Source organism: Nasonia vitripennis, chromosome 4, assembly GCF_009193385.2.
Source record: "Nasonia vitripennis strain AsymCx chromosome 4, Nvit_psr_1.1, whole genome shotgun sequence".
Classification (NCBI taxonomy): Eukaryota; Metazoa; Arthropoda; class Insecta; order Hymenoptera; family Pteromalidae; genus Nasonia; species Nasonia vitripennis.
Genome location: NC_045760.1, coordinates 15,208,478 through 15,229,712, shown reverse-complemented (window position 1 = coordinate 15,229,712; position 21,235 = coordinate 15,208,478). Strand labels below are relative to the sequence as shown.

The following is a 21,235-nucleotide window of genomic DNA, read 5'->3' as shown; positions in this document are numbered from 1 at the left end:
TGGTATTATATGTATAAGGACGTCAGATTTTTCCTCGATGACAGCGCGACTTGTTTTGTTGTCTTTTTTTCGAGGCGTGAGGTAATGCGGCACGCACGGCCGAGCGCAGTCAGCCGTATCTACTGATTCGTAATTTTTCTTCATTCTTTTTCGGCGGGAGAAGTAGTCATGAAAAAATCGAGCATATTATAGTTGAAGGAACGAGCCAATAATAAATTCTGCAGTCCGCTGCAATAACCATCTCGCGCATAACTCGATGAAGGCAGCATATAAAAACTACGTGCGCTGCGTGCACGCCAGACTATTTTCAGCATAATAAAACTTCATAGTGGGACGCTCTCCCGAGTCTCCCGAGTCGGCAAGCGAAGCCGGCGTCGTACAAGGATAGAAGTGGATGTATATACGTATTAGACGAAGACCACTACGTGGCATGCGACCGCGCGCAGAATCAAGGATAATGCGGTGACGACGTCGATGACGAGACGGAGTAGCGCGTCGGTATGTGACTGTCCCTCTTTTCCTCGACGATGACGCATTCGCGAATGCGCGGGCAAGTGCGATAGATATAGTCTATTATAAAATTGTGGGGTGCGTTACACACGATGTATTTTTTTACTATTAGAAACGTTGTTGTCATGCGTTGCTGCGAGGAGGGGCACTTTTCTTAACTTCTAAAATATATGTCCTACTCTTATTATACTCTCGCCCCTGCATACGACATTATACGCAATAATGAAGGACGCTCTGGATATTTACTCGAAAATGTCCTGATGGGGATATGAGAACACACCCGCGGTCTCGTTTACGCGCTCGCGCGAATACATTATACCATCGTTATTCGTATACGTACACTAAGTGCACTGTTGCGTTTTACGCGAGAATCGCGTGACGAAGGGGTGGCGCGTCACAGCAGCGAAGCGATGATGCATAGCTCATTTGTATAATTAGGAATCATCGCGGCTGTTATGACGATCCGATTGTCTGGAAAAGAGTTTGATATCTATTTTAAAGTATTACGTTTGATAAATTTCGAAATTGCAAGACCGAGCCGAGTTATCGACACACGGCAGTGAAAAAATTTTAGTAATTTTTGAAGCCAGTAACCCTGCTAGAAATTGGCCGATTTAAAATGGCGAAAAAGCTAAGAACTTGGTAGTTTTCTTTGTCGGTTCTTGTTACAAGATGACACTCTTTATCCTAGTTCTTTGGAAGTTCTCAGATCGAGCTGTTTTTGAAAGCTAATGCCCAAGATAGTTGGTCAAATGACAACTTTTACTTGGCTCGGTTGGCTAAGGCGCGCAACTATCCTTGTGCAGGGCTCGGGTTCGAGTCCCCGGTCGCTCGAAATATTTCGGATGTTTTTTCGCATGCAAATCATTATTCTATATACTTTCATTATAAAAAAAAAGGAATACAAGCCTGGCTAGTAAATGATTTTCCAATTCCAACCTCGAATCGCTAGTTACCACGTGCACCTGTGTCGTGTTATTTCACCAACTATTCTCTCTCTTTGACACATGTTATTTATGAAAAGAAAAACCCACAAACACCAACTAGGCCAAAGGGACCGGGAGGACTAGACCCCGCAGAGCTAGTAGAGTCTCAAAACGACCAACAGCCAGAAGGGAATATCCCACGAAACAAATAGAAGGAGCACATCAGGCTTTCCAAAACGACCTCGAAGCGATAATTACGGCTGGCGTGAGCCGCCTCGTGCGCTCTAACAAATTGATTCTTACGCGAATTCCTCAGTTCGTTGCGCTTTGGAGCTTCGAATGTACTTTCACCTTGCCATATAATACAATAGCCGTTGATTAGTCTGAATTTTTCATTTCATCGATTGGTGACTCATCGCGCAGCTATGGCGTATAACTTAAAGATCCAACGTCTGTTGACTATTTGATGAACTGTATAAATATAATTGATTTTTGAAACAAAATCTTTTTATATATTAACACCGCGTACATATTGTCATTTGTATCACTACCTTGTTTCTACATATTGTTTGTTTTAAAAGCTGAACTATTATTTTCGATGGTACAAAACGAAACGACGACTTATCTAAGTATAAAGGATAATTCTGCTTTATCCACGTTCGACATTTGAATTGCAGCGCTAAGAAATGCAGTATGTGTATTCACCCCCAGAGGGCGACAACGACAACTCGACATAAACCGCACGTGGTCTGCTTGTATACAATCACACGTGTTTTCATTGACTTCCATTCCATGGTTTTAGGTTAGAAAGTTGTGTTTTGCGGTAGCCGAACGAGCTGAGAAACGTTATGTTGATAACAGCTTATTCTCAAAAGTCTATTTCAGCATGAGTTTATTCGTTGTAAATAGGTAAATTATTTCTTCAGAAAATGATCGTAAACATTGACAAGGTCGTTCGCTTCTAACATTTTAAAATTCATTAGGTACGAGGATGAGGAGTGGAAGAAAGGTAATGACGATTCTCAAAATCATCTTTCGGATTTATTGAAACGAATTGCCGAAAGAAAACGGGAGAGAGAAGCTGCTGCAAAGGCTGCAGCAGAATCGAAAGTAGAAACTGCAAAGAAAGAGCCTGAGAAGGTAACTAAATCAGAGACTGTTCAAGAAAAAACCACAGAACCTACCGATGAGGCGCCGAAAAAGAAAGGAAAGAAGAAAAAGGGAAAGAAAAGAAAGCTTGATCCACCAAATGAAGAAGTACCTGTAACTCAGAATGTCGAAAGTATTACTGAAAATGGTGAGGAAAGTAAAAAAGATGCAACTCAGATCACGCAAGAAGATTTTACAATCTTGGGAAGCAAAAAGCGATTAAAAACTCAAGTTGCAAAGAGAGTTTTGCCTCATTGGCTAACGCATCCAGAAATTGTGCATTCGGATTTGAGCAAAGGACCTACGTTAGATGATATGCAGAATGTTTTGGATTCTAAACTGGTGGACAAACTCAAAGCAGATGGCTTTGACAAATTATTTCCAGTTCAAGCAAGGGTCTTGGCTTGGCTCGTAAAATGTGACCAGGATTATAAAACTGGAAAGTGGGTTCGAGATACGTGTGTCTCTATGCCAACTGGAAGCGGTGAGTTTTTCTGTCTTTTAACAATTTATGGAGAAAATCATAATTGTGTTATTTCTGCTGTCACGATACTTCTACAATTATAGGCAAAACCCTGGCTTATGCTCTACCAATTATTCAGTTACTCCAGCACAATTTTGTGCGACTGGTACGCTGTTTGATTGTCTTACCGGTTCAGGAACTTGCGACACAGGTTTATGATGTCATTTCAAAATACTCCACTGGCACATCTCCTAGGATAGCACTGATTTCTGGAGCCTCATCGTTCAAAGAGGAACAGGAAAAACTTGTTCAAAAAAGTATATTATTTCCAATCGATGATTAAGTGTTTGATGCTTTCTTAATAACGGATTGATACATTGTCTTTGCTTTTTTTATCTTAGCTGAAAAAGATGACTATATTAGCAGAGTTGATATAGTGATAGCAACACCTGGTCGGCTGATAGACCACATTAGAAAGACTGAAGGTTTTTCACTTTCTGCTTTGAGGTTTTTAGTTATCGATGAGGCTGACAGAGCAACAGAATGGTTACAGTACATCCCTTTTCCTCATTCAAAAGCTCCTCCTCTTTCTGTTGCAAACGTTCGTTCTAGGTAATTATTTGGCAACTAATTTGATTTTTAATTTAATTTTATTGTTACTACATTGAATATCTGTTGTACAGTTGGAATACACCCGCTCAAAAATTACTACTGAGTGCAACACTGTCACAAGATCCTGAAAAATTAAGTAGACTCGGTCTGTTTCGGCCCATACTATTTACTTCGGCAGTCGTTGATTTGGAGAAAACGGACAAAGATATCAATCTTGACGAAGATTTGAATGTTGCAAGTCGCTACGGGAATCCCAGCGAATTAACTGAGAGAATCGTCGAATGTTCGATTCAACATAAACCACTCGCTTTGTATCGGCAACTCATGAAAGACGAAGTTATTGAAAAAACGTTGGTCTTTACGAATTCCGCCGAAGCAGCTCACAGGCTGGCGATCCTTCTACAATCTTTGCTTAAAAGTAAAGATGTAACTGTTGGTGAACTATCTGCGCAATTGGGCTCGAAACAGCGAGAGGAAACTCTCGAAAAGTTCATTCAAGGAACACTGAGGGTGTAAGTTGAATATTCAGTTTTGTTCTTTCATATTTTTTAATGCTTAACTTTGTTTGAAAACATTTCTACTTTTAGACTGGTGAGTTCAGACGCGTTGGCTAGAGGACTCGACATTCCGGAAATCAAACTTGTCGTGTCTTACGATCTTCCAAAACATGTCAAGGGTTACATCCACAGAGCCGGTAGGACGGGTAGAGGAGGCCACCCCGGAACCGCCATTTCTTTGCTCTTACCAAATCAAATAGCGCTGTTCAGTAGGATGTTAAACAAAGTTGGAAAATCAGTACCAACTCCGGAAAAGGAAAGTTTAGACGAAGTCGCTGAATCTGTAAATTACGAAAGTCATTTGGAAAATCTGCAAACGACGTTAGCAAACGAGCAGGAGCAAAACATTCGTCGACTGAAGTCCCATAAGCGTGTAATTAAAACGTAATTGAATTTCAAATTTAAGTTAATTCGTATGTAAGGAAAGTAAATTGTATAGTTTTGTTGAATAACATCGATAATAACATTTTATTGTCTGAAGTTAATAGCATTATACATAGTACACTCCCCTCTTTTTCTCTTACAAATATGTACCACGTCGTTCGATATAGTCTCTTAAAACTGGATTCAGCAAACTCTATATTAACTCTTGTATCGTTCCAGTTACACTTGTCTCGATCAAGACAATGGTTCATATAATTCAATCAACATACAAAAGATAAACATCGCAATGACTTGGCGAGAACGTTTCTATAGCTTTTCCACCTGTATTATTGCTGCGAGCAATCCTCTCTTATTCAATAATACCGTAACGTTAAACGAAAACAAGCTTTCATCCTACGCGCAAATTTAAAGCTGCTAAATTCTGCTTTTTTGTTATTCGTTGTATCGAGAGTGTCTAAACCTCGAAAGAACGTAGCAGTAATCAACTCGATGGGGATGATAAATTCATCGGCTAAATTTATATGGTATTTTACAAAATTAGTCAAAAGTTAACAATTTACGTAGTGTTACGTAACGTTCTTTCGAAAAGACAGTTCATTAGCGAGTAACGCAATAATTTTGAAATCTCTTTGACGTGTGAATTCTAGCGAACCTTATAGCCAGAAGCTGTAGACTCATGCGCTAATTTTGAATGATAATCACTTTAGGTATTCGCTTCTATTCAACTCCATATTTACATCGTTAACTTGAAAAAATTTCCTTGACTTTCAGTTTAAATAGAGTCGGTGTTATAAGATTTAAAAAACATGAGAAATACAAGAGCCTTCATCTTGAAAAATGTCGATATAGTAGCAGACAAAGTCTTGATTGTTTTTACATTTTTTTTATCTGATACGTAATATAATAATATGTTTATGTCGTCCTAATATACTCTATTCATCTCTATCATTTATAGCTTGGATATATCGTACAATATTTTTTTCAAATAATAACATTCTATGTAAAATTGCACTAAATAATGAAGCAGCGGCACTATAGTTGTTTTCATTATTCATCATAGTAATTATATATGATTCTATTTACAACGAGTGTTATTTCGACAATATTTCATTACAAGCGTTCATTCTATGAATTCAGTTGAATCCGCTGCATCATAACACAATGCCAATCTATAACGTTTGATTGTCCATACAGAAAATCCTTTGAACAAAATTTTTATTAACCTTTCCAATTGCAAGGGTCTTTGGCGCAAAACGTAAAAAAGTATTGTATTTTATATTCTACTACATATTCCAACTACATCTCTTATTATTACGCAACGAGAGCAATTTTCTAACGGTTAATAAAATAACATTCTTCGACTATTTCATTCATTTATGTATGCACAAAAGATATATAGGTGTATATCGAACCAGTTTCAATTTTGTACACGCGCGCATACATTAGGTATCATTTGTTTTGGTGATTGTGGCGATTCGCAGAAAACAAGCGAGTTGGTAAATTTTAATAATCAATTCTATAATTCCATCGCTATTATTCAAACTGAAAGCCAAAGTTGTTCACAATCGATTTTAAATATTTGACTAAAGTAAGGTTTTTTCTCTTCTAGCTTGCTCGTGAAAATTAAGGCTGGTAATATCATTGCAGCATGTGCGGCTACATAGTTGCACGTGGAAAAATATTAAAAAAAAAAACGGTGTGTGTCGAACTTCGCATTTTCCATTTTTCAAAACTCGCCTATTGCTTCGTTTCAATTTTATTGCCTTCTTTGAAACTCAGAAGTGCCGATGAAATATTATGTTTATCCCGCACGCAATAAGGTTATTCGTCGCAAAAACAATTCCTCTTCCATGTTCCGTCATAACGAAGCAATCCAAACCAACAGTATAGCGTCTTGAGATATGCATTTTTTTCAGTTTCTTTTTTTTCACTTACACAATTATATGATCGCGGCTCTCGTAACAAAGTAATAAAAAAGTCCACGTGGGATCTGATCGAGTTTATTAAGATACAAGTATTTATTGTCGTGATATATCGCTCATGCTGGCGAAAATTATTTCGAGACACGCGAATCAATAAGTAAAGCACCTCGTGAGTTATTCTTCTTCACACGGTAGTACTCATACATTTTATATATATATATATATATATACTTTATTCGTTTATTTATACATTCTTAATTACAGGGGTCGCGACGCCTCTCGTCGAACCGTTTCCGAATTCAAATCGCATAATTCAATCAACATGGATAAACAATTTCGACTAGATATAAGTATATAAATAATATAAGCAATACATTAAAAGAGGAAAAAAAAATATAATTTCGCGATTAACAAAACCATTCTGTTATATTATGTATAAGCGTCGCGCCATGCATCAAGCGGAGCATCAGCGCCGGCTGACGCGCAAAGAAGAGCGCAAGAATATATACGGGGAAGAAAGCTTCGCGAAAATCCGGCGTGTGTCGCGTCGCGATTCGGCGAAAATTTCCTTATCCGCAGCCAGACATCTGGCGCTGACCGACCGGCTGTCGCGTCTTGGCGCAGTATAGTATTGGGCTCTCCCTCCTCCTCGTCTCACCCCCTTGAAAACTATATCGCTGCGCTCGAATCTCTGCGGCTCCTCCGCATCTTGGTCGATACCTATACAGCGCGGCCGGCGCGCTTATGCTGTGCGGGGGTGTGCAGTGCACATGTATGCACATATACATACATATAGAGACGCGACACTTCGCTATACTCTCCGTTTCGCACTGACCACCGACGCCCTCGGATTAATTAACATTGCGCACGCGGTAATCCGTATGCTCTCTCTCTCTCTCTCTCTCCCTCTCTCTCTCTCTCTCTCTCTCTCTCTCTCTCTCTCTCTCTCTCTCTCTCTCTCTCCCTCTCCCTCTGCAGTGCAATTGAGGGGGGGGGGGTATAGCTGCCTCTCTCTATATATTTTTTGCCAGCTTCGTATTTCCCGTCGTTATACCTTTCGAATTTGAAATTATTTCGCGCGATATAAAAACGACGTCCGGAATTTTAATCATGCCCGCGCTGCAGCAGCGGCCTCGTTAGCGCCTGCGGGAATTATACGCCGGTTTTAATGATATTAACGAAGCCCAGGCAGATAATTCAGGATTTAGACATTCTGCAGGCGGGGGCCGGTATATATACGTGTCTTTAAATGGAGCACGCGTAATCCGGCGCGGCCACAAGATCCGCCTTTATAAATTCGTGCGTCGTACCGCCGGGGCCCGCCGTGAAATATGATGCGCAAAGTGTGCGCCGCGCGCAGAGGGTCAGCGCGCGCCGCGCTGCAGCGGCTGAAAGGAAAGCGCGTCGAAGATATACAACGCAACAATATTAACGCGCAAGAGAAGAGTGAACGCGTTTACGCGCCGAAAAAACTCAATACGAGGGCTTTCACGCCATGTACGTTCGATATATATATATATATATATATATATATATATATATATATATGTGTGTGTGTGTGTGTGTGTGTGTATACTCGCTTGTTTGTATAATGTGTGTTACTATATATTGTTTAATATGTCAAACGCAATACACGTACGCCAGATCGGCCATAATTGGCACTCGTTCCCTCGCGCTCACTCCGTTTTGGTCAGAGTCGCAGCTATAGAACAGCACTGAAGAATCCGCCTCCTGTTATATTTATATATGTATATACTTTTTTATGTATAGTATTTACAGCCTCCTTTTGTCACGATGCTCGCTTCTCTCTCGGTGCGCTGGACCGGCAAAGCTCGATGAATCGTCTCGGCCCCGACTCGTGGGCTCAGATTTCGGACCGAAAAATCGCTTAATTTTCGCCTACCTCCATACCTCGTCCCATGTGTAAATTTATCGTTATACCTTTGTCCCGAGATTCAAAATATATCACATTCTATTGCACGTGACATAGTCGCACGCACATAAAACACGACGCGCCGCGTATACACCGATGATGATCCTCTGACTGATTAAAGCGCCGCGCGGAAAACACAAGCGTAGCCCCCATAAATAATGCAAATATAATCTAAATGTATATTGTGGCACATCGCGTACCGACTATAAATATCGTGATATATTTCTTCGAACGCACGTATACAGCGTCGCGCATATTATCATCGCCCTATATATACGCACGAGTCGCCGATGAATCTGTCCGCATATTTACAAGTGTCCGGCGTGTGTATAACAATCGAACGAAACGCGCAGTTGCTTAAACGTATCCATGATATTACAGAGATGGAGAGCGCCTCGTCAAGATGTTCCATCGGATTCGACGCGTGCGATGCCTCGACTTATATAAATACAAAGGAAGACCCGCCCGCGTGTGTAAGTACGTATTCGCGCGACTGCACTCGCGTCTTTCTGATAGCGCAGCGAGGGAGAGAGAGAGAGAGAGAGAGAGAGAGAGAGAGAGAGAGAGAGAGAGAGAGAGAGAGAGAGAGAGAGAGAGAGAGAGCACAGAGCTGTACAGCAGCGAATCTGGCTGTTCCGTTCCGCTGTGCTGACGCCGCTGCCGCTGCTGGTGACTGGATGCGTGAAATATCGCCGCGCGCGTTTCGGGATGGGACGCGGCGTAGTTCCGCCAAATTTATTACGCGACTCCGCGAGCACGATCGATGACGCGTGCGCGCATAACGCGATAATTCGGCCTAGACCGCGCTTCGTCGGATATTTACAGGCTCGATCCTCGCTGCTGCCGGAGACTCTGCCCTAGTGCGGAGCCCTCCGGGCGAGAAGCGCGGCGGCGCAGAGGCTCAGAGCGAGCACCAGCGTCGGGCCGACGGCGTCGCGACTCCGGGCCACGCCTGCACTCACGTTGATCCAAGGCGGCGAGGCGGAGGGCAGCGCGTTCGGGCGCTCGGTGCGCTGCTGGCCGCGCGTCGACTGCTGCCCGCCGCCGAGGGTCTGAGTGGTGATGCCGAGGCCGTTGCCGGCCTCCTCGTGGCCCGACTGCTCCAGGTCGTCCGTCGAGCCGGGGAAGTCGTCGTGGTGATTGCCGCGCTGCTCGTACTTGCGATTGCGGCCGGGTTTGCTCTGCTTCTTGCGGCCCGGGCGCAGGTCGTTCGGTCGGGACTGCGCCGGCGTCGTCGTCGGGAACAGGTCGCGGAGCTCTGCAACGAGAAATGTGCGCTGATTCTCTGATCGAGAGTTCGAGGGGGCTCATTCCGCTGCGTATCAACGAGCGCGTGGCTGGGTTGGAAAATGCTCCAAAGGGTTGTCGAGAATTTTCAAGTTTTAAACAATTACAAAGTTTTGAACAACCATTTTCTCGGCATATCGACGTACCTTGCAGTCTCACCGCGCCCTCGGCCTTGCCCAGCGCGTTTTCCGACGTGCAGATGTAGCCGAGGAAGTCGTCCTTCTTCAGCGAACGTATCGTTAGGTTCATCTCCCATGAGTAGTCGTTCGTCTGGCGTTCCGTCATCAGGTACTTTTCACTCGGCAGCAATTTGTCGCCTGCAATATACGAATTTCATTTCGTTATTAAGCGTTAATAAAGCCGCTCTCTCATTATCACATTGATCGCGTCCATTGTTGGTACAGAGAATTGAAATACACTCTACCTTTATCCGTGAACCACGTGTTCATCGCTTGTGGCGAGGCCTCGACGGTGCACTGGAGCACGACGTCCTTGTTGACGGGCACGCCGACGACGTGGTTCGTCACTTTTATGGACGGTTGAACTACGGCAGAAAATCGTACATAAAAGAAAAGCACACAGCCGAGGCCGTTGATATAGGCGCGCAAATAAAAGACCGGACTCACATTGGACGTGCACCGAGTATCGTTTGCTGACTGTCGGGGGGATGCCGTTGCTGGCTATGCAGAGATAAGTGCCCATTTCTTGCCGCAGCACGCCGGTCAGCTCGAGCGTCTCGCCTTCGTACTTGGACAGCACTGCAACGACGCATCGTATAAGTTACACCATCAGAACTCGCTATACTCGCGCGCGCGAGCGCCTGATCTGTCCATCGGCCCTCTTTCCGCGGCGGGATTTTAAAAGTCAATGAGAAAGGAGTCGTCGCGCGGTACGTTTATTTATTTATGATGCGCGCTATGCCCGGTGCGTCGCGGCGAGAAGGCGGAACTGCCACGCGGTGCGTATATAATGGCGACACGCCATGCGGGAAATTGTAGAAGGGCCTCTCTTTCTCTCTCGAGAGCGTACACTCCGCGGACTCTATAATAGAGCTGCTACTCGGTAACGGATTTCAAAACTGAAGGGCTGTCGACGTTATAACAACGGCAAGCTAACGTTTTCGAGAATCCGATCCGAGCTCTTGGCAGCTATATACAGAAGGTATGCTTCGTTTTTTCGAATTAAAATTTTTCCACGAGAGTTCTCAAAGCAAATATTTTCGAAAAAAGTTCAACGGTTCGAATTGTTTACAATTCATAGAAAAAAAGCTCGACGGAATTCTCCCATCCATCCAAGTTCACTGTTTGCTTATCAATAAAACCGCCTTCTCGGAATTCCAAGAGCATCCATCATCAATTTTCCATTGCCTCTGCGGCGTCGAATTTGAAGCACAGAGTTCTTCTCCAAGCCCGCAAGCTCGCTAAACGTATCGCAGCTCCGAAGCTGCGAGTATACAAGACACGCGCGAAAGTTCAATTTACAATCCCGAGGCATATGGACAGATGCGCCACACGCACGTTATAAAAAAAGGTAAAGCTGCGTTATTACGTTTCTTCTGTCCGTTCTCGCGCAGCACGATGGGCCGTCCGTCTTCGCGCTTCCAGGTGACGTTCGGCTCGGGCGAGCCTGTCGCCACGCAGCGCAACTTGATATTGCCGCCTTCGTGCGCCACCAGGCCCTCTGACGTTTCATCGAGGATATCGGGTGGGATGACGACAGTCATGTAACCCATCTGCATGCGCGCGTGAAAGACAAAAGGTGCATTCGCATTATTGTTGTATACTCGCACAACACACTCGACTCGCTTATGTGCGTAAAGTCGGGAGGAAAGACGAGGGCAGCAATGGCGTTTCCTCGAAACTCGCGCGCTGCACGTTACGCGACCATTAGTCATATCGGTCTCACCTGGCTGAGCATCGGCTCGGTATTGACCTGGCACATGTAAGTGCCGGAGTCGTTTTTCTGTACGTTCGACACGTGAAGCTTCCACGTGTTGTGGCCGTTGTGGGTGACTGATAGCCTCGGATTGTGGGCCACCAGGTGCGTGTGTATCGCGAGGATGGCGCGCGAGTCCGACTTGATCCAGGCCACCTGAAAACGAGTACAGAGGGCTGTATAGCATAATCGATTTTAAAATCAGCCCTTTCCTTCTTTTTCGGCGCGGCGCGAGGAGCGCATTCTTCCCTCCTCCTCCGTCGCGCGGCTGGCTGGTGTTTAATCTCCGAAAACAATGCGGGCAGCGCGGGAGGAGGAGGCGGAGGCGGAGGCGGAGGCACGCGCGTACATAAAGCTCGCGGGCCCGAAATCGATTAATCTTACCCTGTAGGTCTGCAGATGATTGACGACGCAGGTAAAGGACACGTCCCGTCCCTGTATGACCGTGTGGTTCTCCAGCGGCGCCAAGAATTCCGGCATAATCTCCGGCGTTATTTGACCTGTCAACAAAAGCGCGTCCGCGTCATTATATCTACAATGTTACAAGTCGCTGCATGGCACACGTTCGATCTATATACAACGATGCGGGTGTAGCCGTGTATGCAGCGCGCGGAGAAGAGCGAGTGCCGGGGCCCGGGGGAGCTCGGTCGAATTTCTCGCATGCGCTCGTGCAAGAGGAGCGATAAATGGAAAAATTCTTGAGTCTCGCAATGGTAATCCGGCGTGAAGAGCGGCGGAGCTTTTGCTATATGTATAGAGCGGCAGCTGCTGGCGTTTTACAGTCCCCGCTGGAATTCTAATTTTGCATTTAATTCTTTATTCGACTGCCGCGAACACGCCGTAAGCCACTTTGAGCTGCTGAGAGCCGGCGTCTGTCTTCTGCTTCTCTCTTCTATTTTGTTCTCCGCGGCGAACGAGAGCCGCGCTGATGATGAGCTTTCCGCGAATCCCCGCTCTATATCTTTCCTCTCCTTCCTGCCTGCCTTCCTTTCGTCTTTCTTCTTTTCAAATCCAGCCCCGCCGCACCGTATACCTATATATCCGCGTACGCGCACCTTACATGCGCGGCCCGCGAGACTGGCTGGTAATTGAGATTTTTACTTTTTCCCCGTAGCGGTAGAGCGAGTAGCAGGCTCAGTTTGAGAGCTGGCGATTTTGAGTTGAATTTCGCGAGCCGACGATTCTCGGCTGTCGAGGAGCTTTAGCCGCGCTGCTGATATTATTCCGCAGTTACGTACGTATTCAGACACATTATTTCCGCTCGTCTCGGTCGAGTTTGATGTAGCTTTTTCATACGAGCTGAATTAGGGACGATGAAGTGTGGTATTTGAGCTCGGGAAACGGATTTTCCTTCCCGGCTCTCGTCAAAAATCAAAGCCCCTTACTTCGGTAGCATGATCCCCTTACACAGCTTGTGCGCGCGAGGGGATGAGGGATTAGGCAAACGTGATACCCCCCTCGAAAACTTCCGCGTAATCGGCTTCGGATATACACACGCACGCACACACGCGCGCGCACACACTCACACACACACACAAGCACGCCGGAGAGCGATTTTGCGCTCGAAAAGAAGCAACGACGAGCGGAAGAAAACCGGAAGCGAGCCGGTCGCAATCAGCCGCGGCTGTAGGTACACACACACACACACACACACACGGCGCGCAAACTCCCCCTCTCACGGCGGCCGAGTTTACGTCCGCAAGTTTCTCGGTAAACGTATCCCCTCTCGGTCTTTGTCTTGCCGCGCTCGACGCTCGTCGAAAAAATGATGGACGATATATGTATACACGGCGATAACTCAAACTCCAGCGTAGAGCGAGAGGGCTACAGAGGAAAGAGGAGCTCGATATACGTCCATAGAGAGGGCTTGGAAGGAGAGAGAAAAAGGAGTGAAAGTCTACGCCGGAGATCGTGGGAATCAGCGGAGGATCGCGGCACCGTGAAAAGCGGAAGAATCCCCGCGCGAAGGATATGCAGTTAGACGAGTGGGTTTGTCTCGTTAGCATAATCTCGAGCGACGCGCGAGAATCGGACGACGATTCTCTCTCTCTCTCTCTCTCTCTCTCTCTCTCTCTCTCTCTCTCTCTCTCCCTCTCCCTCTCTGCAGCATATATCTATATATGCACACAGGGTATGTATATATCTCTCTCGCTCGCGCCACGTCGCGTACAGACGATCCGTCCTCGCGGCGCGCGGTCTATATCTCGTTTTCGCGCTTCTCTGGCCACGTCGACTTTCAAAGCTTCGATTTCTATATATACAAATGTAGATATAGCTGTATGCCGCAGGTATCAGCTGGATTTCCTATATATATTTCGTCAGCGCCTGTAGTCGCTCGCGGGCGTTTGGCACTTCTTTTCTCGTGGAATAATGCCGATTTCGAAATTAAATTTCACACCCCCTCATGTGTGTATCGAGCCTGGCTCATCTACTTTTCACCTTTCGAGCGAAAATTTACATTTATATGGAAAAAAAAATATCCAAGAGTCTCGACGCTCTCTTATACCTACAACTGTATTTCACGTTATATTTTTACGGCTTATAACCAGCTCGGCAGCTCGGTTCAAAAAACCCATCGCGAGCCGTATGTATATACCTTCCTAGCTGACATTACCCTCTCGTCCGCAATTTTCGCGAAATCTGGTAATCGCGCGCGGCCGCCGCTCGTATAGCTTCTTGTTTAGGGGGACCGCGTTGTCGTTCCCCGAAAAAAGAGCGAGCGGCGGCGGGAGAGTCAATCTCAGGCTTGCGTGTCGCGTCGCCTCCGTCTCTCGTCTCTCGTTATCTCTTGCACGCACGAAGGAACGTCGTCGTCTTCCACTGGCTGCGTGCCTTCGACGACTCGATTCCTCCTTTTTTCCCTCCTTTTCTCGCGGATGGTAGAGCAGTTTACAAAACAGCTATCAATTCTCGAATCCTTCGCGTATATAAATCTTACCTTCGGCGCGGGCTTGTATTTTCGCTTTGTTTTCGCTAGCTGTGTGGATGCAGCTGTGTCGCGATGCTCGTTTCCGCGCTCGCGGCGAATTATTATATACGTCGGGTATGGGCTCCCCCGAGGGACAGAGAGAGAGAGAGAGAGAGAGAGAGAGAGAGAGAGAGAGAGAGAGAGAGAGAGAGAGAGAGAGAGAGAGAGACTGACTCGATTGCGTCAGTTTTTGGTCGGGCGCAGCAGCGTCTCTTGGTTTTTGCTAGACTGAACGATCTCAAGGATTAGTGCGCTCGTCGCTACTCCGCTGTACAGTACGTGTATCTTCTTTTCGCTGGAGACGCGTAAATCTTCGTTCGGGGCCGAATGCGCGCTGAATAATGGAACGCTGCCAATTATTGCCGTGTACATCCGCAGTTCTGAGTACATCCCTTTCCTCGCTGAAATCGCGCACAAATCACCGCCGAGGGTCAATCAGAGGAAGATCAGTCATTTGCGCTAGAGCGAATAGTTTCCCCGCGACAGCGACAAAGCGACTTGCGAGAAAGAAGCCAAATTCATCAAAGGTTTTACTTTTCACTTAGTCGCTGCCGTCATTGGGCTTTCGCTCGCTGCTGCTTCTCTGTCTTCTTCTTCTTCTTCTTCTGCGGGGCAGGACGATGGACGCGAGCTGATACTTTTTACCGTCGCGAGAGGATCTGCACTATACGGGCTGCCGTCGCACACACTGCGATCAATTGTCGAGTCTAGGTGCGGAAAGGGAACAGGGACGCAATCTCGTTTTTTTACATTCGAAATTCGCGCGCAATCGTATTTTCGGCAATACGTATAAAATTCCGCCAGCGAGAAGTTATGCGAATTGATATGCCGCTCGAGCAAATGAAACATCACCATTCGTTATGTACAAATTATATCCTCCCTACACACGCATACGAATCAGTGGACAAAGGCATTCGCGAGCGATATGCGCCTCTTTTCGCTAATATACCGCCCGCATTCTCGCGCAGCCCGACCCTCCCGAAAATTCATCGGGCTATTTTATTACTCGCATTCCGCGCGCTAATTTAAAAAATCACTCTTTAATCACGATCCGCTCACAGCCGTTTAATTATACGCGCTGCAGCTGGCCAATTAGAAGAGTCGCGCGCCTGCGCAAACATCGATCGCGGATACATCGTTCGTCATCCACACACGGACAGTCGCACATATATCGTTATACGTGATAACCGTGTATATATGAGGAAGAAACTAATCCTTTTCCGCGTACGATTTACCGCCGGAAAAATCGCGAGGGTAAACATCGTTTATCGGTAATCGGCTGGACGAACTGCCATAACACGCGCTGTACTGCCGAGGGGGCAATGTACCCGGTATTTTTCTGCATAACGTTATACTGCACACACACGCAGCAGCAGGAGGATATGGCGCTGTATCCCGCGCGCGAGAGCCGGCGAAATGTACGTCACGCGCATTAACTGCATCATTCCAGATAATAACAATAATTCATCCCAATCTAATGGCATTAAAACGGATTTTAATAAAATATGTCCCGGCCGCTCGTTCGAGCTCGCCGCCACCGCGCACTAATTCTCTCTCGAGCCGGCGCGGCGGCGAGGCTCGTTATACGCTATATGCCGCCCGGCGGATATTATTGTCGCAGCTAGCGCGGGTCCGCCCCCGCCGATTTTTCCCAGCTGATGAGCACGTCGCAGAGAATAAACTTTTCCGTGCGAGCAATGACACGCGGCGCTGGCACAAAGGAGACACCGCGTCGTCGCGTATTACACGAATATTACTCGCGCGCGTATACGTGCATCGTCGCGGGCAACAGGTCTCTCCACTCTACTTCTCGGCAGACAGCGCGCAGCGCCTCTCTGCTGCATAAGTATACGTGTATGCGCTCGCTGGCAGGCAGGCTGGCAAAAACACGTATATTTACGCATCGGAGGCGGATGGAGAGAGAGTAGAGACAGCGCAGGGTAGGTGTACACGTATGTAGGCGAATGTAATGCACTCACAGAGGCATAGCTGAAGGAGCAGAGGGGTGGCGGCGAGGAGGGCGTCGAGCTTGCGCGCAGCCATCGGGGCCGCTTCTGTGTGCGGCAGTCACCCGTCGCCCTGCGTATATGCTGCGTACAGTCGCGCGAACTTCCAGTCAGCAATCTGAAACAGAAATCTTGCTTAAGTACCGTGAGCTGCTCGGCTATATAGCACGCTACATTTCTCTCGCTCTCTTCTCGCTCGCTCCAGTCCCGGCGCGCGAGAGTTGCCGAGACGTTAAGTAAATCACGCCGTCGGGGGAGTGTGTAGACTGTACAATATATACCTCACCCTACTTTCAACCCTACTCTCCGTGAGCTTCGCAGTGACTGACTGGCTGATCGCTGTACGCTCAGTGGGATTGTTATCGAGAGGGCTGCCTGCAGCTTTCTTATTTCATCGAATTGTTTACCCTTTCTCGCACTGATGCAGAGATTCGGAATAACGGAAAGCTCTCGCGTAACGGGAATCCAATCAATTGCAAGCAACGGGTACAGAAACGCCGCATCTCCGGGCGCAAGCCTCTCAGCCGAGAGAAATGATTTTCAGCGCGGTTATACTTTGTGTACCGCCAAATTCAATATCGCATTATGTATCTCGTGTGTTATATTACAGAAGAGGGAGAGAGAAATAAATAATTGCCCTCGTCTCGATTTTATACGTCAAAAGCAATTACTCGCGCTCCATAACGCGCGATACCTCTTCCCGGCGTCATTGAAAAACCGTGAAATTCACTCCCCCCCCCCCCAAAATCGGGTCATGAAAGCTAATAAAATCATCGTCCACATTAATATCGTCGCGCCGCTCAGCCGTATACGTACACGAGAGTAAAAAAATCACGTAATTGCGCCGTCCACCCTCATAAATCTCCTCTCTGCCCGAAAGACGACGCGCGCTTTATATACACGGATGAAAAAAAAATCATAAATAACAACCGGCGCGCGCGCGCGCATTAACGAGAGGTTTAGAAATTCACTGTGACTGCTCGTGTCATTTATCAAGAGTCGCGCGATCGATCAAGCGAAAGTGTGTGTGTGTGTGTGTGTGTATATATATATATATATACACACCCACACATGTGATATACGCACTATACTCATAAACGTCAGAGTGCGGAGCCGAATATGTGCAACTGTGTATAGGTTCAATCTCCGCTCGGCCGTGTACGAAAGATTGAAAAATCTATGAATTATAGAGTGACGCGCAGCGATCCCGCCGCGGCGTATAATTGAGCGATTTTTCAGACTAGCGGCCTGATCGGCAAAATGGATTTGGCCCTGCGCATGCACAGAGAAAATGGAGAATATTTCTCCACATTCGTCCTATCGTAGAGAGCGGCTCTTCCTCATCCCTCTCGCTCGAAACGCGCGTGTATCTCTATACACGTCTCTGCACGCGCTGCGCTTTCGTCATACGTGCGCCTCAGTCAGCCGTCGGCGATTTCGATACTCTCTCCCTCGCGCGCGCGCGCGAACAAGAGTACAGCCAGAGAGAGAGAGAGCGAGAGAGGGAACCGCAGCCGCCATAAGTTATGACTCTCGCAGTATGAATTTATGCATGAGATACGAACTTTATGCTTTATGCATTGGACGCAGCGGGCGATAAGGAGCACTGCTGCTGCTGCTGCTGCTGCTACGGAGGGAGACGCTTTTCACGGAGTCCGCGAGCACGCGAGACGCATTTCATCATTTAATCGGAGAGTGCGCCGCGCTGCAGCCGAGTAGCTTTTTATAATCGTATACGATCGGCGCGATTCCTTTCAATTTACCTTCCCATCAAGGGATTTTGCCGATCCAGTCACGTACACGGCGTCGCGCGCGACCGAGAATTTCCAAAGAGACTGGTGATATATATATATATATATATATATATATATATATATATATATATATATATATAAATGGAACGCACACGGAGAGGATCGGGGGGCGAAAATTATGATTTAGCTCCGGCTGAGCTGGTTATTTTATTTTTAATTTTTCAAAGCCGCGAGACTCGAGTGCGATGAAATTTCGCGCATATAGACGCGAGCTGACTCGAAATTTTTCCGCGGTGCGAGTGTAATAGGTATCTCGTCGCTATATATATACTGCAGGGGCCGAGGTATTATTTCATGAATGCGAAATAAGCTTGATGTTGATTAAGTGCGCGCCGCGCGGGGAGCGGCGGGGAAGGACTGCAGGCTTGTGGTTTTCAGGGGATACAATAAGTCGAGAGCTCGCCGAGACGGATGTGTAAACAAGCTCTCATCCCTCCCTATCTCGACTCCGAGATTTAATTTACATTATCGCGGTCACGATGGAAAAACTCGGCTCTCGCGATCGATTTCGCTGTACACTAGCGACGCTGAGATTTGTCTTGCTCTTCGCGGACTTTATTAACTTTCCTTTATAGCGCGGGGCTGTTTTGCGCGCGTGATAGTCGCCGGCGAATAATAAATTTCCGAAGCGCTCGCGCAGGCGGGAAAAGTGATGCGCCGACGATATAAAACGCCGCGTACTCGCGCGATATTTATCGCCGCGGGTCGCTGCGCGCTGCAAGTTTTTCAGTCCCGGGATATGATGCGCCGCAGCTCTGGCCGCTGGAAAAATATTTCGTTATGCATTGCCTGTATTTTTCATTGGGAATTATAACTCTCGGCGAAAAATGATCGCGTAATAGGCCGAGCGTCCGCGATGAGCCCGGTGTACGGTGAGCAAATTTCTTGTACAGGCTTGCGGATCATCGCGCCACACTGTCTATCGATGTATGTAATTAAGCTGAATCATATTACACGCGCTTCCAAATTAAAGTTGGGTTATTAGATTCGCCGCGTGGCTGCTGTATGAATAATTGGAATTATTGTTTGTTTACGAAACGCTGCATACGCCGATTAAAATTACAATGCGCCGATGCGACTTTCGAATTAAAAAAACCGCCCGACTGATGAATCCGAGCCATCGATCAAATTTGAAACTTTTCCTCTCCCGCGATAATATAACAGCGAAGTGCAGAGAAAATTTAGCCCCTCTCCTCGTGTGTGTGCGCGCGCGTGTGTGTGTGTGTGTGTGTGTGTATATATATATATAGTTCCTTTTGATTTAAACCCCGGAGCACTCAAGTCGTCATCGCTTTCGAAAAGTGACGGCGCAGCGCAAAGCAGGACACTTTGTATGCGCGCCGTCGGTCCGGCCAACACGTTTCGCCTATCAGCCGGCCATCGCGCGAAAATGGACCCGCGCGCGGAGAAAGAGCTGAACTCTATATATTTCATAATATTCCCCGGCTATGGCTGTTCCATCTCCGAACGCCGAGCGAGCTATTAATCCTCGGTGCGCGAGCGCATACGAACTGGCCTCAATCGTCCCGGGCATACGTGTTATATATACATGTATATGCTCGTCTTATACGCGGGTGAGAGAGATGCGATCGGGGCTGTTTTTCCATTGGGAAGCGCGTCGCCGGAGGCCGGCACGTAAGACGCGAGAGATTTATTGGCCGCGTAATTTCCGCGGGCGCGATGCTCTCTTGCCATAAAACTCGCGGAATGATCGCGCGCCGCCGGGAGAGTTTGAGAATTCGAGCTGACGATGTCGCCGTAGGTATCGGGAACTTTGACGTTTTTAACGTCGAAGCGTTAAAACGTCGCAGTTTAATTAATATTCCCATCGAGAACTAGCTATCTCCGCGCGCGAGCGCGCGAGCGCGCGAACTTTCAACGAGATCGCGCCATTCTTCCGCTCCTTACATTATAGATTCACCGTTTAATTTTTCGACGCGATTTATCGCCCTCTCTCTCTCTTTCTCTTTCGCGAAGGAATTTATGCCCCGCGAAATATACATCGTTTGCATTTATCTCCGATATGCAGATCCGCGCGGTGCCACTGCGTTTATCAGATGATAAATGTAACGCTCTTTCTCGCTCGCGAGCATGCAAATATTGCCGAAACTTTTTCGTGGGCCGGAGAATAAAGTTGCCAATTGAACGCGATCCTCCGTTGTTCCCTGGTAGAAATGTCAACGGTTCAATTTTTTGTTAAATTTTAGCTTGGCAACCGTTAAAACAGTTAGCTAAGTCTCAAGGTCTTAGCAAATTCGAACCGTTAATATTCTACCAGGGTTGTTGCACAAATAAATCCGTCGTTAATACACGTCCCGTATTTCAAATATTTACGCGTTCGAAAGAATTCAATTTTTTTCCCGCTGCGAAAAAGAATTTATTAAAATGTTTCCACTCTCGCCGCGAGCATTCCTCGAATACTTCCGCGGGGAAAAAAGGAGAAAGCGAAAAGCGCGCTCGACCTACACTGCTCGGCAAACGAATCACGAGCGCGCTTATACTCTCCTTGCGCTCTCGTCAAAACAAAAGCAGAGACCCTGATCTGCATTTTCCCGTTGCTCTGTGTAGCGCGTGCAAAACAAGAGGACGAGAGAGGGAGAGAGGGGGGAGAGAGGGGGGAGAGAGCAAAGACGGGGCAGTAGCAGCGCCGGCGAATGCAAATTATCGCGAGCAAGGCCGTTATATAGCGTGTCCGGGAATGAGATTTACATCCGTAACCGTGCACGCGTAAACTCTCGTAGACCGCGAAGCGGCTTGCGATTGTCATTG

At 46.9% G+C, this 21,235-nt stretch overlaps 2 protein-coding genes across 3 annotated transcripts in view; one reads left to right on the top strand and one right to left on the bottom strand.

The window, feature by feature from the left end:
- Positions 1–2,118: 2,118 nt before the first annotated feature.
- LOC100115119 (probable ATP-dependent RNA helicase Dbp73D) lies at positions 2,119–4,688 on the top strand. Its single transcript, XM_031929037.2, has 6 exons — positions 2,119–2,345; positions 2,420–3,069; positions 3,153–3,365; positions 3,450–3,660; positions 3,732–4,172; positions 4,248–4,688. The coding sequence occupies exons 1-6, from the start codon at positions 2,323–2,325 to the stop codon at positions 4,603–4,605; spliced, it is 1,896 nt and encodes a 631-aa protein (XP_031784897.1). The 5' UTR covers positions 2,119–2,322; the 3' UTR covers positions 4,606–4,688.
- Positions 4,662–21,235, bottom strand: part of LOC100115153 (lachesin) — a 61,562-nt gene continuing 44,988 nt past the window's right edge. For both annotated transcript variants that reach the window (XM_016987995.3, XM_001599911.6), the window contains exons 3-10: positions 16,626–16,770; positions 12,063–12,178; positions 11,649–11,834; positions 11,292–11,475; positions 10,370–10,501; positions 10,168–10,287; positions 9,890–10,060; positions 4,662–9,714 (exon numbers count right to left, since the gene is read on the bottom strand). In XM_016987995.3, coding sequence (XP_016843484.1) covers positions 9,314–9,714; positions 9,890–10,060; positions 10,168–10,287; positions 10,370–10,501; positions 11,292–11,475; positions 11,649–11,834; positions 12,063–12,178; positions 16,626–16,689 — 1,374 coding nt within the window. In that variant the 5' untranslated portion in view covers positions 16,690–16,770 and the 3' untranslated portion in view covers positions 4,662–9,313. The remainder of the gene's footprint in view (positions 9,715–9,889; positions 10,061–10,167; positions 10,288–10,369; positions 10,502–11,291; positions 11,476–11,648; positions 11,835–12,062; positions 12,179–16,625; positions 16,771–21,235) is intronic.

What these genes read in the sequence shown, in the direction of transcription:
- LOC100115119 (XM_031929037.2), top strand. Translation starts at nt 2,323, where the DNA reads ATGAGTTTATTCGTTGTAAATAG. An exon ending in AGTTTATTCGTTGTAAATAG is followed by an intron (nt 2,346 to 2,419) that starts GTAAATTATTTC and finishes AAAATTCATTAG; the next exon opens with GTACGAGGATGAGGAGTGGA. An exon ending in ATTCAAGGAACACTGAGGGT is followed by an intron (nt 4,173 to 4,247) that starts GTAAGTTGAATA and finishes TTCTACTTTTAG; the next exon opens with ACTGGTGAGTTCAGACGCGT.